The 18,139-nt window shown below is 53.5% G+C and overlaps 1 protein-coding gene across 1 annotated transcript in view; it reads left to right on the forward strand.

The window, feature by feature from the left end:
• Window positions 1-291: 291 nt before the first annotated feature.
• The window catches only part of LOC309560468 (granzyme A-like), a 178,699-nt gene continuing 160,851 nt past the window's right edge, over window positions 292-18,139 (forward strand). The window contains exon 1 of the mRNA XM_082264101.1: window positions 292-430. Within this exon, the coding sequence (XP_082120227.1) occupies window positions 342-430 (89 nt within the window). The 5' untranslated portion in view covers window positions 292-341. The remainder of the gene's footprint in view (window positions 431-18,139) is intronic.

The following is an 18,139-nucleotide window of genomic DNA, read 5'->3' on the forward strand; positions in this document are numbered from 1 at the left end:
TTATATGCCACTTTGTGTTGGTCTACCACATAAAATCCCAATAAAATATAATTTCGTTTTTGGCTATAGCATGATATAAAATTTCAAGGGGTATGAATGCTTTTTCAAGGCACTGTTTGTGAATGTGGCCCATCCAATATTAGGACACAGAAACTAATAGGAGAAACATTGGGGGAATTCTGCAGTCTTCAGCAAGATGCAATGACCAATCTAATGTCCTGTTTTGTGAAAAAAAATATGCTATTCATTTAACAAATTTTGTTTTCTAACCCTTGGGCCCTTCAGGTACTTGTGACGAAATTATTAATGGAAAAGAGGCAAAACCTCATTCACGGCCATACATGGCATATATAAAAAAAGAGAATTCAGCTTTGTGTGGAGGAATCCTGATAAAGCCCAACTGGGTGCTAACTGCAGCACACTGTGACATGTAAGTAAATCTGCTTCTCAACATGTGCAATCCATTCCTCAGCTTTTATTCTGTATTATGTATTATTATTATTATTATTAAGGACACATCCCCATTATTTGTTTTTGAGTTTAAAAAGAGCAAGGGGACTTAAGTGCGCATGCGTGCGGCGCTGACGTCGGACATATTCTGACCGCGCTACGCACATCCAGGCCGGTTCATTGCTACAATCAGCGGCAAGTGCAGGTTGAGACACTCCTGAAGGGCTACATCGGTGAGGGGAGGCGATGATGAACTGTAAGACCTCCGGTTCAACTAAAAAGAAGCAGCAGGCACCGCTCCAGCCTTCTCCAGCAGAGCGCCCCTCCCCCCCTAGGACACAGACACAGGCGGAAGAGATGGCGGAGACCCGCAGCTCAACAGCACGAGGCGGCCCCCCTTCTTCTCGGTCAGCTCCTCTTAGCCTGGGGACACAGGCACCTGCAGCCACATATCTGGAAGAGGTAAGGGATCCCTTCTCCTCCCAGTCGCAAGGGAACAACTCCCAGCCCTCACAGGCTGAAGTGCTGCATTTCTCCCCTTACCATGCCTCATCAGAGGGGGCAGAATCTCCAGCTTCATCCCTGGACAGGCAGATGGCGGACCTGGCCGAACTTGCCCTGAGTCAGGGGGCTCTGCATCCACATCTACTACCCTCCTTTCCCCCCCGGGACCATATTCAGGGGATTCTGTTTTAATAGCCAGATTCTCGGCTCATTTGCAACAGGAACTCTCCAAAGCCTGTGCAATTATCACAGCAGATCTGAAAGGCGATTTTTTAGGAGATAGGTGGCAGACTGGACTCTATAGAATCTAAAGTTGATGGCACAGTGAAAAGAGTTAATCAGAATCACAAACTTATTGTCTCTCTGCAAGATCAACTGGATCAGGCCCAGGCCAAAATCGAGGATTTGGAAAACAGGTCTCGCTGATACAACTTCAGAATTAGGGGGCTCCCTGAGTCCATTACTGAGCTGGAACCTGCTATTCACTCCCTTATGTCAGATCTCGTTCCTGACATTTTTCCCCATCACCTGGAACTAGATCGCTTCCATCGAGCCCTGACATCCCAGAGACAAGATGGCCTACCTAGGGACATCATTGTTAAACCGCATTTCTACAGGATTAAAGAGAAAATAATGGCGGCGGCCCGTTTCAAGCAAGATGTCATCTTACTTCGTCACCCGATCAAAATTTTTGCTGACATATCCCAAACGACTATTCAGAAGAGGATATCCTTGAAACTGACTCACCTTGTCAAACTGTCAGATCAAGTACAGATGGTCATATCCATTTCGCCTCTCCTTCACCTACAAGGGGAAAACGCATTCCTTCTCTACCTTTCAAGATGTTTTACTTGGCCTAGGTATCATTACCAGAGACGCCCCCCCCCCCCCCCCCGCCTAGATCTCCGTCGGAGACTCCTACAGCCTCGGTCAGACCACTGTCACATCTATGGTCCCAGCCGCAACGGAAAGCAACTGCCCGTTCACGCACCCCACCCTGAAGCCTTGATGCATCTCCCTTGGTCTTCAGATTTTTTTTTTTGTCCTCTGTGTGAATGGCTCCAGTTGGGAGGTTCACATTGTTTTCGGGGGACCCCATACACCCGACTGCCGCCTTACTGTTTTATTTTGTTTTGCCTCCAGTTTGAGGGAGACTGCATTTGCCCAGGTGGTACTGGACAGCTACAGAGATGAGGAAAAGGATGGCAGAAGCCTTGATCCACCCGAGGTCTACATGAAACTGCCCCTTTCGTTCCTTTTTTTCTTTTCCCCGTCATTGCCAGTCCCCACCTTATGACACTTGCTACCGAAGTTTTGAAAAACGTCTCCCCTATTTTTCCCCTTTTTTTTGTATTTAGGGGGAAATATGGCATGGACTTTATTGTCCCCCATGGGGCCTAGTTCAGGGTCCCATGGCAATGGAGTTCTTGAAATGTATTTGCAGGTTTTGAGCTTCCGGGACTGTTTTGCCTCACTCCACTCAGTGCACTACTTATGCGGCTTGGAGCGAAGCGGTTCGGGATGTTTCCTCATGCCACTTTTCTTTTGCCACCTTGCTCATGGCTGATTGCGGTGAGCAACTTTGCGATACTTTTTGGGGAGCTGGACCCCACAACCAGCCCTGTCTAAGTGTACGAAATGCAATATTGAGAGTTTCCTTGACTCCCCCCCCCACCTCGCTTGCGACGGGTGAGCGCTCTCTCTCCTTGTCTTCTCTTTAATCTTTTTTCTTCTTCTTTCACTGTTCTAGTGCTACTTTGGTGTCCAGGTCCTCCGGATTTTGATGGTGTCGCTAGTGTCTTTCCAGGTCTGCGAATTCAGGGGGCAGTGGCCCCCAAATACTCAGGCGAGTGCACTCTGATGAACTACGATGACACACCCTGCCCCTGACTCTGCTAACTTAAAAATTTTAACCCACAATGTTCAGGGCCTCAATGCTCCTGTGAAGCGCACAAAGGCTTTTCAGTACTATTCCAAGCTGGGCATAGATATTCTTCTATGACAAGAGACTCATTTTGCACACTCCTCCTCACCTAAATTTCTTAGCGCTAAATACCCCACGTTACCTGTACAACAGTTCCGATAAAAAAAAGGGAGTAGCGATTTGTATAGCTAAGAGTGTTCCATTCACACCTACCGGTGTAATCCAAAATACAAAAAGGCAGATATGTGCTAGTTCATGGCAAAATAAACGAACATGAGGTCACATTTATCTCATACTATGCACCTAATGAAAAAACAAAAACTAGACCCACGCAAACCCTCCAAATGAATTGGAGGTGAATAAATAACAATCACAATATATTAAAATATTAAAAAAATTGCAGCTGCTGTTCACCAAGTAAAAGACTCAGATAAAATGTAGAAAAGCAATATACACAGCGCTAGCATGAATAGATAAATGATACACTAGTGTGGCACAAATGAATAATGATGTGATTTAAATATTATGGGCAAAAATACCAATAAAAAATTCCAACATTAATAATATAAAGATAAAAAAAAAAAAAAAGAAGAAAAAAGTGTCCAATAAGATAAACGGTGATAAAGTGCTCCAATGTAGGTAAAACACTCGTGTTCCAAGTGGTGGTGACCCCTCCAGGACCCCAACTCACCAGAAACTGTGGACCCTGCAAAGGGTCTAATGAGCTTATGGACACTTTAAATGCTCATAATATCCGGGCTTTGTTCCATAAGAGTCAAGGACTGGATACTCCTTTTCACCATAAATAATCCTAGATCCAGTGATGGGATTCAAAAATTTTAGTAACCAGTTCAGACTTTCCAAGCAGAATGACCAGCGTGCCCCCTTTCAATGCACAGTGACCAGCGTGCCCCCATTCAATGCACAGTGACCAGCGTGCCCCCTTTCAATGCACAGTGACCAGTGTGCCCCCTTTCAATGCACAGTGACCAGCGTGCCCCCTTTCAATGTACAGTGACCAGCGTGCCCCCTTTCAATTCACAGTGACCAGCGTGCCACCTTTAAATGCAGAGAGACCAGCGTGCCCCTTTAAATGCACAGTGACCAGCGTGCCCCCTTTAAATGCACAGTGACCAGCGTGCCCCCCTTTCAATGCACAGAAATCAGCATGCCCCCCTTTCAATGCACAGTGACCAGCGTGCCCCGCTTTCAATGCAGAGAGACCAGCGTGCCCCCTTTCAATGCACAGTGACCACAGCATTGCCCCCAATCATTGCAGAGTGCCAGCCACAGCATTGCCCCCCAATCATTGCAGAGTGCCAGCCACAGCATTGCCCAAAATCATTGCAGAGTGCCAGCCCCAGCATTGCCCCCAATCATTACAGAGTGCCAGCCACAGCATTGCCCCCAATCATTGCAGAGGGCCAGATACAGCATTGCCCCCAATCATTTGCAGAGTGCCAGCCCCAGCATTGCCCCCAATCATTACAGAGTGCAAGCCACAGCATTGCCCCCAATCATTGCAGAGTGCCAGCCACAGCATTGCCCCCAATCATTGCAGAGTGCCAGCCACAGCATTGCCCCTAATGAATGCAGAGTGCCAGCCACAGCATTGCCCCCAATGATTGCAGAGTGCCAGCCACAGCATTGCCCCCAATGATTGCAGAGTGCCAGCCACAGCATTGCCCCCAATGATTGCAGAGTGCAAGCCACTGCATTGCCCCCAATGATTGCAGAGTGCCAGCCACAGCATTGCCCCCAATCATTGCAGAGTGCCAGCCACAGCATTGCCCCTAATGATTGCAGAGTGCCAGCCACAGCATTGCCCCCAATGATTGCAGAGTGCCAGCCACAGCATTGCCCCCAATGATTGCAGAGTGCCAGCCACAGCATTGCCCCCAATGATTGCAGAGTGCCAGCCACAGCATTGCCCCCAATGATTGCAGAGTGCCAGCCACAGCATTGCCCCCAATGATTGCAGAGTGCCAGCCACAGCATTGCCCCCAATGATTGCAGAGTGCCAGCCACAGCATTGCCCCCAATCATTGCACAGTGCCAGCCACAGCATTGCCCTCAATGATTGCAGAGTGCCAGCCACAGCATTGCCTCCAATGATTGCAGAGTGCCAGCCACAGCATTGCCCCCAATAATTGCAGAGTGCCAGCCACAACATTGCCCCTAATGTTTGCAGAGTGCCAGCCACAGCATTGCCCCCAATGATTGCAGAGTGCCAGCCACAGCATTGCCCCCAATGATTGCAGAGTGCCAGCCACAGCATTGCCCCCAATGATTGCAGAGTGCCCACCACAGCATTGCCCCCAATGATTGCAGAGTGCCAGCCACAGCATTGTCCCCAATCATTGCAGAGTGCCAGCCACGGCATTGCCCCCAATGCCCAATGATTGCAGAGTGCCAGCCACAGCATTGCCCCCAATGATTGCAGAGTGCCAGCCACAGCATTGCCCCTAATGATTGCAGAGTGCCAGCCACAGCATTGCCCCCAATGATTGCAGAGTGCCAGCCACAGCATTGCCCCTAATGATTGCAGAGTGCCAGCCACAGCATTGCCCCTAATGATTGCAGAGTGCCAGCCACAGCATTGCCCCCAATGATTGCAGAGTGCCAGCCACAGCATTGCCCCCAATGATTGCAGAGTGCCAGCTACAGCATTGCCCCCCATGATTGCAGAGTGCCAGCCACAGCATTGCCCCCAATGATCGCAGAGTGCAAGCCACAGGATTGCCCCCAATGATTGCAGAGTGCCAGCCACAGCATTGCCCCTGATTATTGCAGAGTGCCAGCCACAGCATTGCCCCCCCAATGATTGCAGAGTGCCAGCCACAGCATTGCCCCCAATGATTGCAGATGCAGAGTGCCAGCCACAGCATTGCCCCCAATGATTGCAGATGCAGAGTGCCAGCCACAGCATTGCCCCAAATGATTGCAGAGTGCCAGACACAGCATTGCCCCTAATGATTGCAGAGTGCCAGCCACAGCATTGCCCCCAATGATTGCAGAGTGCCAGCCACAGCATTGCCACCAATGATTGCAGAGTGCCAGCCACAGCATTGCCACCAATGATTGCAGAGTGCCAGCCACAGCATTGCCACCAATGATTGCAGAGTGCCAGCCACAGCATTGCCCCTAATGGTTGCAGAGTGCCAGCCACAGCATTGCCCCTAATGATTGCAGAGTGCCAGCCACAGCATTGCCCCCAATGATTGCAGAGTGCCAGCCACAGCAGTGCCCCCAATGATTGCAGAGTGTCAGCCACAGCATTGCCCCCAATGATTTCAGGGTGCCAGCCACAGCATTGCCCCTAATGATTGCAGAGTGCCAGCCAAAGCATTGCCCCAAATGCCCAATGATTGCAGAGTGCCAGCCACAGCATTGCCCTCAATGATTGCAGAGTGCCAGCCACAGCATTGCCCCCAATGATTGCAGAGTGCCAGCCACAGCATTGCCCCCAATGATTGCAGAGGGCCAGCCACAGCATTGCCCCTAATGATTGCAGAGTGCCAGCCACAGCATTGCCCCCAATGATTGCAGAGTGCCAGCCACAGCATTACCCCCAATGATTGCAGAGTGCCAGCCACAGCATTGCCCCCAATGATTGCAGAGTGCCAGCCACAACATTGCCCCTAATGTTTGCAGAGTGCCAGCCACAGCATTGCCCCCAATGATTGCAGAGTGCCAGCCACAGCATTGCCCCCAATGATTGCAGAGTGCCAGCCACAGCATTGCCCCCAATGATTGCAGAGTGCCAGCCAAAGCATTGCCCCCAATCATTGCAGAGTGCCAGCCACAGCATTGCCCACAATGATTGCAGAGTGCCAGCCACAGCATTGCCTCCAATGATTGCAGAGTGCCAGCCACAGCATTGCCCCCAATAATTGCAGAGTGCCAGCCACAACATTGCCCCTAATGTTTGCAGAGTGCCAGCCACAGCATTGCCCCCAATGATTGCAGAGTGCCGGCCACAGCATTGCCCCCAATGATTGCAGAGTGCCAGCCACTGCATTGTCCCCAATGATTGCAGAGTGCCCACCACAGCATTGCCCCCAATGATTGCAGAGTGCCAGCCACAGCATTGCCCCCAATCATTGCAGAGTGCCAGCCACGGCATTGCCCCCAATGCCCAATGATTGCAGAGTGCCAGCCACAGCATTGCCCCCAATCATTGCAGAGTGCAAGCCACAGCATTGCCCCCAATGATTGCAGAGTGCCAGCCACAGCATTGCCCCTAATGATTGCAGAGTGCCAGCCACAGCATTGCCCCTAATGATTGCAGAGTGCCAGCCACAGCATTGCCCCCAATGATTGCAGAGTGCCAGCCACAGCATTGCCCCCAATGATTGCAGAGTGCTAGCTACAGCATTGCCCCCCATGATTGCAGAGTGCCAGCCACAGCATTGCCCCCAATGATCGCAGAGTGCAAGCCACAAGATTGCCCCCAATGATTGCAGAGTGCCAGCCACAGCATTGCCCCTGATTATTGCAGAGTGCCAGCCACAGCATTGCCCCCCCAATGATTGCAGAGTGCCAGCCACAGCATTGCCCCCAATGATTGCAGATGCAGAGTGCCAGCCACAGCATTGCCCCAAATGATTGCAGAGTGCCAGACACAGCATTGCCCCTAATGATTGCAGAGTGCCAGCCACAGCATTGCCCCCAATGATTGCAGAGTGCCAGCCACAGCATTGCCCCCAATCATTGCAGAGTGCCAGCCACAGCATTGCCCCCAATCATTGCAGAGTGCAAGCCACAGCATTGCCCCCAATCATTGCAGAGTGCCAGCTACAGCATTGCCCCCAATCATTGCAGAGTGCCACAGCATTGCCCCCAATCATTGCAGAGTTCCACAGCATTGCCCTCAATCATTGCAGAGTGCCAGCCACAGCATTGCCCCCAATCATTGCAGAGTGCCAGCCACAGCATTGCCCCTAATGATTGCAGAGTGCCAGCCACAGCATTGCCCCTAATGATTGCAGGGTGCCAGCCACAGCATTGCCCCCAATGATTGCAGAGTGCCAGCCACAGCATTGCCCCCAATGATTGCAGAGTGCCAGCCACAGCATTGCCCCCAATGATTGCAGAGGGCCAGCCACAGCATTGCCCCTAATGATTGCAGAGTGCCAGCCACAGCATTGCCCCCAATGATTGCAGAGTGCCAGCCACAGCATTACCCCCAATGATTGCAGAGTGCCAGCCACAGCATTGCCCCCAATGATTGCAGAGTGCCAGCCACAACATTGCCCCTAATGTTTGCAGAGTGCCAGCCACAGCATTGCCCCCAATGATTGCAGAGTGCCAGCCACAGCATTGCCCCCAATGATTGCAGAGTGCCAGCCACAGCATTGCCCCCAATGATTGCAGAGTGCCAGCCACAGCATTGCCCCCAATGATTGCAGAGTGCCAGCCACAGCATTGCCCACAATGATTGCAGAGTGCCAGCCACAGCATTGCCTCCAATGATTGCAGAGTGCCAGCCACAGCATTGCCCCCAATAATTGCAGAGTGCCAGCCACAACATTGCCCCTAATGTTTGCAGAGTGCCAGCCACAGCATTGCCCCCAATGATTGCAGAGTGCCAGCCACAGCATTGCCCCCAATGATTGCAGAGTGCCAGCCACTGCATTGTCCCCAATGATTGCAGAGTGCCCACCACAGCATTGCCCCCAATGATTGCAGAGTGCCAGCCACAGCATTGCCCCCAATCATTGCAGAGTGCCAGCCACGGCATTGCCCCCAATGCCCAATGATTGCAGAGTGCCAGCCACAGCATTGCCCCCAATCATTGCAGAGTGCAAGCCACAGCATTGCCCCCAATGATTGCAGAGTGCCAGCCACAGCATTGCCCCTAATGATTGCAGAGTGCCAGCCACAGCATTGCCCCTAATGATTGCAGAGTGCCAGCCACAGCATTGCCCCAATGATTGCAGAGTGCCTGCTACAGCATTGCCCCCCATGATTGCAGAGTGCCAGCCACAGCATTGCCCCCAATGATCGCAGAGTGCAAGCCACAGGATTGCCCCCAATGATTGCAGAGTGCCAGCCACAGCATTGCCCCTGATTATTGCAGAGTGCCAGCCACAGCATTGCCCCCCCAATGATTGCAGAGTGCCAGCCACAGCATTGCCCCCAATGATTGCAGATGCAGAGTGCCATCCACAGCATTGCCCCAAATGATTGCAGAGTGCCAGACACAGCATTGCCCCTAATGATTGCAGAGTGCCAGCCACAGCATTGCCCCCAATGATTGCAGAGTGCCAGCCACAGCATTGCCCCCAATCATTGCAGAGTGCCAGACACAGCATTGCCCCCAATCATTGCAGAGTGCAAGCCACAGCATTGCCCCCAATCATTGCAGAGTGCCAGCTACAGCATTGCCCCCAATCATTGCAGAGTGCCACAGCATTGCCCCCAATCATTGCAGAGTTCCACAGCATTGCCCTCAATCATTGCAGAGTGCCAGCCACAGCATTGCCCCCAATCATTGCAGAGTGCCAGCCACAGCATTGCCCCTAATGATTGCAGAGTGCCAGCCACAGCATTGCCCCCAATGATTGCAGGGTGCCAGCCACAGCATTGCCCCCAATGATTGCAGAGTGCCAGCCACAGCATTGCCCCCAATGATTGCAGAGTGCAAGCCACAGCATTGCCCCCAATGATTGCAGAGTGAAAGCCACAGCATTGCCCCCAATGCCCAATGACTGCACAGTGTCAGCCACAGCATTGCCCCCAATAATTGCAGAGTGCCAGCCACAGCATTGCCCTCAATGATTGCAGAGTGCCAGCCACAGCATTGCCCCCAATGATTGCAGAGTGCCAGCCAAAGCATTGCCCCCAATGATTGCACAGTGCCAGCCACAGCATTGCCCCCAATGATTGCAGAGTGCCAGCCACAGCATTGCCCCCAATGATTGCAGAGTGCCAGCCACAGCATTGCCCCCAATCATTGCAGAGTGCCAGCCACAGCATTGCCCCCAATCATTGCAGAGTGCAAGCCACAGAATTGCCCCCAATCATTGCAGAGTGCCAGCTACAGCATTGCCCCCAATGATTGCAGAGTGCAAGCCACAGCATTACCCCCAATGATTGCAGAGTGAAAGCCACAGCATTGCCCCCAATGACCAATGACTGCACAGTGTCAGCCACAGCATTGCCCCCAATAATTGCAGAGTGCCAGCCACAGCATTGCCCTCAATGATTGCAGAGTGCCAGCCACAGCATTGCCCCCAATGATTGCAGAGTGCCAGCCAAAGCATTGCCCCCAATGATTGCACAGTGCCAGCCACAGCATTGCCCCCAATGATTGCAGAGTGCAAGCCACAGCATTGCCATCAATGATTGCAGAGTGCCAGCCACAGCATTGCCCCCAATGATTGCAGAGTGCCAGCCACAGCATTGCCCCCAATGATTGCAGAGTGCCAGCCACAGCATTGCCCCCAATCATTGCAGAGTGCCAGCCACAGCATTGCCCCCAATCATTGCAGAGTGCAAGCCACAGAATTGCCCCCAATCATTGCAGAGTGCCAGCTACAGCATTGCCCCCAATCATTGCAAAGTGCCACAGCATTGCCCCCAATCATTGCAGAGTTCCACAGCATTGCCCTCAATCATTGCAGAGTGCCAGCCACAGCATTGCCCCCAATCATTGCAGAGTGCCAGCCACAGCATTGCCCCTAATGATTGCAGTGTGCCAGCCACAGCATTGCCCCCAATGATTGCAGGGTGCCAGCCACAGCATTGCCCCCAATGATTGCAGAGCGCCAGCCACAGCACTGCCCCCAATGATTGCAGAGTGCCAGCCACAGCATTACCCCCAATGATTGCAGAGTGCAAGCCACAGCATTGCCCCCAATGATTGCAGAGTGAAAGCCACAGCATTGCCCCCAATTTCCAATGACTGCACAGTGCCAGCCCCAGCATTGCCCCCAATAATTGCAGAGTGCCAGCCACAGCATTGCCCTCAATGATTGCAGAGTGCCAGCCACAGCATTGCCCCCAATGATTGCAGAGTGCCAGCCACAGCATTGCCCTCAATGATTGCAGAGTGCCAGCCACAGCATTGCCCCCAATGATTGCAGAGTGCCAGCCACAGCATTGCCCCCAATCATTGCAGAGTGCCAGCCACAGCATTGCCCCCAATCATTGCAGAGTGCAAGCCACAGAATTGCCCCCAATCATTGCAGAGTGCCAGCTACAGCATTGCCCCCAATCATTGCAAAGTGCCACAGCATTGCCCCCAATCATTGCAGAGTTCCACAGCATTGCCCTCAATCATTGCAGAGTGCCAGCCACAGCATTGCCCCCAATCATTGCAGAGTGCCAGCCACAGCATTGCCCCTAATGATTGCAGAGTGCCAGCCACAGCATTGCCCCCAATGATTGCAGGGTGCCAGCCACAGCATTGCCCCCAATTGATTGCAGAGTGCCAGCCACAGCATTGCCCCCAATGATTGCAGAGTGCCAGCCACAGCATTACCCCCAATGATTGCAGAGTGCAAGCCACAGCATTGCCCCCAATGATTGCAGAGTGAAAGCCACAGCATTGCCCCCAATGCCCAATGACTGCACAGTGCTAGCCACAGCATTGCCCCCAATAATTGCAGAGTGCCAGCCACAGCATTGCCCTCAATGATTGCAGAGTGCCAGCCACAGCATTGCCCCCAATGATTGCAGAGTGCCAGCCAAAGCATTGCCCCCAATGATTGCACAGTGCCAGCCACAGCATTGCCCCCAATGATTGCAGAGTGCCAGCCACAGCATTGCCCCCAATGATTGCAGAGTGCCAGCCACAGCATTGCCCTCAATGATTGCAGAGTGCCAGCCACAGCATTGCCCCCAATGATTGCAGAGTGCCAGCCACAGCATTGCCCCCAATCATTGCAGAGTGCCAGCCACAGCATTGCCCCCAATCATTGCAGAGTGCAAGCCACAGAATTGCCCCCAATCATTGCAGAGTGCCAGCTACAGCATTGCCCCCAATCATTGCAAAGTGCCACAGCATTGCCCCCAATCATTGCAGAGTTCCACAGCATTGCCCTCAATCATTGCAGAGTGCCAGCCACAGCATTGCCCCTAATAATTGCAGAGTGCCAGCCACAGCATTGCCCCTAATGATTGCAGAGTGCCAGCCACAGCATTGCCCCCAATGATTGCAGGGTGCCAGCCACAGCATTGCCCCCAATGATTGCAGAGTGCAAGCCACAGCATTGCCCCCAATGATTGCAGAGTGCCAGCCACAGCATTACCCCCAATGATTGCAGAGTGCAAGCCACAGCATTGCCCCCAATGATTGCAGAGTGAAAGCCACAGCATTGCCCCCAATGCCCAATGACTGCACAGTGCCAGCCACAGCATTGCCCCCAATAATTGCAGAGTGCCAGCCACAGCATTGCCCTCAATGATTGCAGAGTGCCAGCCACAGCATTGCCCCCAATGATTGCAGAGTGCCAGCCAAAGCATTGCCCCCAATGATTGCACAGTGCCAGCCACAGCATTGCCCCCAATGATTGCAGAGTGCCAGCCACAGCATTGCCCTCAATGATTGCAGAGTGCCAGCCACCGCATTGCCCCCAATGATTGCAGAGTGCCAGCCACAGCATTGCCCCCAATGATTGCAGAGGGCCAGCCACAGCATTGCCCCTAATGATTGCAGAGTGCCAGCCACAGCATTGCCCCCAATGATTGCAGAGTGCCAGCCACAGCATTACCCCCAATGATTGCAGAGTGCCAGCCACAGCATTGCCCCCAATGATTGCAGAGTGCCAGCCACAACATTGCCCCTAATGTTTGAAGAGTGCCAGCCACAGCATTGCCCCCAATGATTGCAGAGTGCCAGCCACAGCATTGCCCCCAATGATTGCAGAGTGCCAGCCACAGCATTGCCCCCAATGATTGCAGAGTGCCCACCACAGCATTGCCCCCAATGATTGCAGAGTGCCAGCCACAGCATTGTCCCCAATCATTGCAGAGTGCCAGCCATGGCATTGCCCCCAATGCCCAATGATTGCAGAGTGCCAGCCACAGCATTGCCCCCAATCATTGCAGAGTGCAAGCCACAGCATTGCCCCCAATGATTGCAGAGTGCCAGCCACAGCATTGCCCCTAATGATTGCAGAGTGCCAGCCACAGCATTGCCCCTAATGATTGCAGAGTGCCAGCCACAGCATTGTCCCCAATGATTGCAGAGTGCCAGCCACAGCATTGCCCCCAATGATTGCAGAGTGCCAGCTACAGCATTGCCCCCCATGATTGCAGAGTGCCAGCCACAGCGTTGCCCCCAATGATCGCAGAGTGCAAGCCACAGGATTGCCCCCAATGATTGCAGAGTGCCAGCCACAGCATTGCCCCTGATTATTGCAGAGTGCCAGCCACACTATTGCCCCCCCAATGATTGCAGAGTGCCAGCCACAGCATTGCCCCCAATGATTGCAGATGCAGAGTGCCAGCCACAGCATTGCCCCAAATGATTGCAGAGTGCCAGACACAGCATTGCCCCTAATGATTGCAGAGTGCCAGCCACAGCAGTGCCCTTAATGATTGCAGAGTGCCAGCCACAGCATTGCCCCAAATGCCCAATGATTGCAGAGTGCCAGCCACAGCATTGCCCCCAATCATTGCAGAGTCCCAGCCACAGCATTGCCCCCAATGATTGCAGAGTGCAAGCCACAGCATTGCCCCCAATGATTGCAGAGTGCCAGCCACAGCATTGCCCCTAATGATTGCAGAGTGCCAGCCACAGCATTGCCCCCAATGATTGCAGGGTGCCAGCCACAGCATTGCCCCCAATTGATTGCAGAGTGCCAGCCACAGCATTGCCCCCAATGATTGCAGAGTGCCAGCCACAGCATTACCCCCAATGATTGCAGAGTGCAAGCCACAGCATTGCCCCCAATGATTGCAGAGTGAAAGCCACAGCATTGCCCCCAATGCCCAATGACTGCACAGTGCCAGCCACAGCATTGCCCCCAATAATTGCAGAGTGCCAGCCACAGCATTGCCCTCAATGATTGCAGAGTGCCAGCCACAGCATTGCCCCCAATGATTGCAGAGTGCCAGCCAAAGCATTGCCCCCAATGATTGCACAGTGCCAGCCACAGCATTGCCCCCAATGATTGCAGAGTGCCAGCCACAGCATTGCCCCCAATGATTGCAGAGTGCCAGCCACAGCATTGCCCTCAATGATTGCAGAGTGCCAGCCACAGCATTGCCCCCAATGATTGCAGAGTGCCAGCCACAGCATTGCCCCCAATCATTGCAGAGTGCCAGCCACAGCATTGCCCCCAATCATTGCAGAGTGCAAGCCACAGAATTGCCCCCAATCATTGCAGAGTGCCAGCTACAGCATTGCCCCCAATCATTGCAAAGTGCCACAGCATTGCCCCCAATCATTGCAGAGTTCCACAGCATTGCCCTCAATCATTGCAGAGTGCCAGCCACAGCATTGCCCCCAATAATTGCAGAGTGCCAGCCACAGCATTGCCCCTAATGATTGCAGAGTGCCAGCCACAGCATTGCCCCCAATGATTGCAGGGTGCCAGCCACAGCATTGCCCCCAATGATTGCAGAGTGCAAGCCACAGCATTGCCCCCAATGATTGCAGAGTGCCAGCCACAGCATTACCCCCAATGATTGCAGAGTGCAAGCCACAGCATTGCCCCCAATGATTGCAGAGTGAAAGCCACAGCATTGCCCCCAATGCCCAATGACTGCACAGTGCCAGCCACAGCATTGCCCCCAATAATTGCAGAGTGCCAGCCACAGCATTGCCCTCAATGATTGCAGAGTGCCAGCCACAGCATTGCCCCCAATGATTGCAGAGTGCCAGCCAAAGCATTGCCCCCAATGATTGCACAGTGCCAGCCACAGCATTGCCCCCAATGATTGCAGAGTGCCAGCCACAGCATTGCCCTCAATGATTGCAGAGTGCCAGCCACCGCATTGCCCCCAATGATTGCAGAGTGCCAGCCACAGCATTGCCCCCAATGATTGCAGAGGGCCAGCCACAGCATTGCCCCTAATGATTGCAGAGTGCCAGCCACAGCATTGCCCCCAATGATTGCAGAGTGCCAGCCACAGCATTACCCCCAATGATTGCAGAGTGCCAGCCACAGCATTGCCCCCAATGATTGCAGAGTGCCAGCCACAACATTGCCCCTAATGTTTGAAGAGTGCCAGCCACAGCATTGCCCCCAATGATTGCAGAGTGCCAGCCACAGCATTGCCCCCAATGATTGCAGAGTGCCAGCCACAGCATTGCCCCCAATGATTGCAGAGTGCCCACCACAGCATTGCCCCCAATGATTGCAGAGTGCCAGCCACAGCATTGTCCCCAATCATTGCAGAGTGCCAGCCATGGCATTGCCCCCAATGCCCAATGATTGCAGAGTGCCAGCCACAGCATTGCCCCCAATCATTGCAGAGTGCAAGCCACAGCATTGCCCCCAATGATTGCAGAGTGCCAGCCACAGCATTGCCCCTAATGATTGCAGAGTGCCAGCCACAGCATTGCCCCTAATGATTGCAGAGTGCCAGCCACAGCGTTGCCCCCAATGATCGCAGAGTGCAAGCCACAGGATTGCCCCCAATGATTGCAGAGTGCCAGCCACAGCATTGCCCCTGATTATTGCAGAGTGCCAGCCACACTATTGCCCCCCCAATGATTGCAGAGTGCCAGCCACAGCATTGCCCCTAATGATTGCAGAGTGCCAGCCACAGCATTGCCCCCAATGATTGCAGGGTGCCAGCCACAGCATTGCCCCCAATGATTGCAGAGTGCAAGCCACAGCATTGCCCCCAATGATTGCAGAGTGCCAGCCACAGCATTACCCCCAATGATTGCAGAGTGCAAGCCACAGCATTGCCCCCAATGATTGCAGAGTGAAAGCCACAGCATTGCCCCCAATGCCCAATGACTGCACAGTGCCAGCCACAGCATTGCCCCCAATAATTGCAGAGTGCCAGCCACAGCATTGCCCTCAATGATTGCAGAGTGCCAGCCACAGCATTGCCCCCAATGATTGCAGAGTGCCAGCCAAAGCATTGCCCCCAATGATTGCACAGTGCCAGCCACAGCATTGCCCCCAATGATTGCAGAGTGCCAGCCACAGCATTGCCCTCAATGATTGCAGAGTGCCAGCCACCGCATTGCCCCCAATGATTGCAGAGTGCCAGCCACAGCATTGCCCCCAATGATTGCAGAGGGCCAGCCACAGCATTGCCCCTAATGATTGCAGAGTGCCAGCCACAGCATTGCCCCCAATGATTGCAGAGTGCCAGCCACAGCATTACCCCCAATGATTGCAGAGTGCCAGCCACAGCATTGCCCCCAATGATTGCAGAGTGCCAGCCACAACATTGCCCCTAATGTTTGAAGAGTGCCAGCCACAGCATTGCCCCCAATGATTGCAGAGTGCCAGCCACAGCATTGCCCCCAATGATTGCAGAGTGCCAGCCACAGCATTGCCCCCAATGATTGCAGAGTGCCCACCACAGCATTGCCCCCAATGATTGCAGAGTGCCAGCCACAGCATTGTCCCCAATCATTGCAGAGTGCCAGCCATGGCATTGCCCCCAATGCCCAATGATTGCAGAGTGCCAGCCACAGCATTGCCCCCAATCATTGCAGAGTGCAAGCCACAGCATTGCCCCCAATGATTGCAGAGTGCCAGCCACAGCATTGCCCCTAATGATTGCAGAGTGCCAGCCACAGCATTGCCCCTAATGATTGCAGAGTGCCAGCCACAGCGTTGCCCCCAATGATCGCAGAGTGCAAGCCACAGGATTGCCCCCAATGATTGCAGAGTGCCAGCCACAGCATTGCCCCTGATTATTGCAGAGTGCCAGCCACACTATTGCCCCCCCAATGATTGCAGAGTGCCAGCCACAGCATTGCCCCCAATGATTGCAGATGCAGAGTGCCAGCCACAGCATTGCCCCAAATGATTGCAGAGTGCCAGACACAGCATTGCCCCTAATGATTGCAGAGTGCCAGCCACAGCAGTGCCCTTAATGATTGCAGAGTGCCAGCCACAGCATTGCCCCAAATGCCCAATGATTGCAGAGTGCCAGCCACAGCATTGCCCCCAATCATTGCAGAGTCCCAGCCACAGCATTGCCCCCAATGATTGCAGAGTGCAAGCCACAGCATTGCCCCCCAATCATTGCAGAGTGCCAGCCACAGCATTGCCCAAAATCATTGCAGAGTGCCAGCCCCAGCATTGCCCCCAATCATTACAGAGTGCCAGCCACAGCATTGCCCCCAATCATTGCAGAGGGCCAGATACAGCATTGCCCCCAATCATTTGCAGAGTGCCAGCCCCAGCATTGCCCCCAATCATTACAGAGTGCAAGCCACAGCATTGCCCCCAATCATTGCAGAGTGCCAGCCACAGCATTGCCCCCAATCATTGCAGAGTGCCAGCCACAGCATTGCCCCTAATGAATGCAGAGTGCCAGCCACAGCATTGCCCCCAATGATTGCAGAGTGCCAGCCACAGCATTGCCCCCAATGATTGCAGAGTGCCAGCCACAGCATTGCCCCCAATGATTGCAGAGTGCAAGCCACTGCATTGCCCCCAATGATTGCAGAGTGCCAGCCACAGCATTGCCCCCAATCATTGCAGAGTGCCAGCCACAGCATTGCCCCTAATGATTGCAGAGTGCCAGCCACAGCATTGCCCCCAATGATTGCAGAGTGCCAGCCACAGCATTGCCCCCAATGATTGCAGAGTGCCAGCCACAGCATTGCCCCCAATGATTGCAGAGTGCCAGCCACAGCATTGCCCCCAATGATTGCAGAGTGCCAGCCACAGCATTGCCCCCAATGATTGCAGAGTGCCAGCCACAGCATTGCCCCCAATGATTGCAGAGTGCCAGCCACAGCATTGCCCCCAATCATTGCACAGTGCCAGCCACAGCATTGCCCTCAATGATTGCAGAGTGCCAGCCACAGCATTGCCTCCAATGATTGCAGAGTGCCAGCCACAGCATTGCCCCCAATAATTGCAGAGTGCCAGCCACAACATTGCCCCTAATGTTTGCAGAGTGCCAGCCACAGCATTGCCCCCAATGATTGCAGAGTGCCAGCCACAGCATTGCCCCCAATGATTGCAGAGTGCCAGCCACAGCATTGCCCCCAATGATTGCAGAGTGCCCACCACAGCATTGCCCCCAATGATTGCAGAGTGCCAGCCACAGCATTGTCCCCAATCATTGCAGAGTGCCAGCCACGGCATTGCCCCCAATGCCCAA

The sequence above is a fragment of the Pelophylax lessonae genome, assembly GCF_965119305.1.
Source record: "Pelophylax lessonae genome assembly, chromosome: 1".
Taxonomy (NCBI): Eukaryota; Metazoa; Chordata; class Amphibia; order Anura; family Ranidae; genus Pelophylax; species Pelophylax lessonae.